General features: G+C 37.5%; 1 protein-coding gene across 1 annotated transcript in view; it reads left to right on the forward strand.

Annotated features, from left to right (window-relative positions):
• LOC107597370 (mannosyl-oligosaccharide 1,2-alpha-mannosidase IB-like) overlaps positions 1-942 on the forward strand; it is a 45,937-nt gene extending 44,995 nt beyond the window's left edge. The window contains exon 4 of the mRNA XM_016288394.1: positions 909-942. Coding sequence (XP_016143880.1) covers positions 909-929 — 21 coding nt within the window. The 3' untranslated portion in view covers positions 930-942. The remainder of the gene's footprint in view (positions 1-908) is intronic.
• Positions 943-1,149: the final 207 nt, after the last annotated feature.

The raw sequence follows: 1,149 nt of genomic DNA on the forward strand, positions 1-1,149 counted from the left end.
TCAGTGGTTAAGTTGTATTTACAACACTGTTCCAGAACAGTTCAAACCAAATATTTGAGTGTGTACAGCGCATTTTATGGAGGACTGTTTCCTGATCCTGATAGAGTAGCCTGGTAGAATGCGGCTGTGCACAAAGGCTGTTTCTATAAAGTGGGGCAATTCCAACTTTGCAAGGACAGTCTGGCGCTTCTGACTCACAGCCTGTAAGTATGTTTTAATATTTAAAGAATATGAACGCGAGTTTTGAGCAGTGTAGAGCAGTGCTTGTTGCTTGTCCTTTTTCAGATCACAAATGCAGACATGGTTTTATGTTTACACGGCGCGATATGCAACGCAATGCGTAAAAATACCGTATAAGTCATTATAATCAGTAATTATGTCCCCACTGGATGCAACAAATGCCTCGTTTGTAATGGGTGTTATTGGTTTTGTCTCGTCGCACCGGGACATGGCATCACAGTATGGTAAGGGGCGTAACATTTCCGTCATGCGCTTGAGGGATTCGGCCAATTACAACGCACTGGATAGCTGGCCAATCAGAGCACACCTCGCTTTTCAGAACGATGAGCTTTGTAAAAATCGACGCGTTTCAGAAAGGCGGGGCATAGAGGAGAAACAATTATGTAGAAAATGGAAAATGTGTTTTTTGAACCTTAAACCGCATAAACACATTTCATTACACCAAATACACAAAATAATGTTCTTTTTAGCAACATCATATGACCCCTTTAAAACATGGAGAAGAAATTGTGTGATTATTTCTTGAGTTATAATAATTGTATTATTATTATTACTTTGAGAAGTACATTAGTAATGTGTACAGTAGTGATGTGTTTGTCACAATTTCTTCAGTTGTTTTTGTCTTTCTCCACTTAATTTCTGGCAATTTTGTCGACTTGATTTCACAGATACTATTTGATCTGAACTGAGCTGGACGATGACATCACTGAATCAATGATGAGCTGACTTTAACTGAAAAATTGAGTGTTTACTATTGTCCTCTTGCATTTTCTGTATTGTAAAGCTGCTTTGACACAATCTGTATTGTATAAAGTGCTATATAAATAAAGGTGACTTGAGTTAAACCAAACTTTTATTTTGAAGGGTTGTTGTAAAGTGTCTGTGTATATGATATAATAAATGAAACCG

This window comes from Sinocyclocheilus grahami, unplaced genomic scaffold, assembly GCF_001515645.1.
Source record: "Sinocyclocheilus grahami isolate Dianchi unplaced genomic scaffold, SAMN03320097.WGS_v1.1 scaffold231.1, whole genome shotgun sequence".
Taxonomy (NCBI): domain Eukaryota; kingdom Metazoa; phylum Chordata; class Actinopteri; order Cypriniformes; family Cyprinidae; genus Sinocyclocheilus; species Sinocyclocheilus grahami.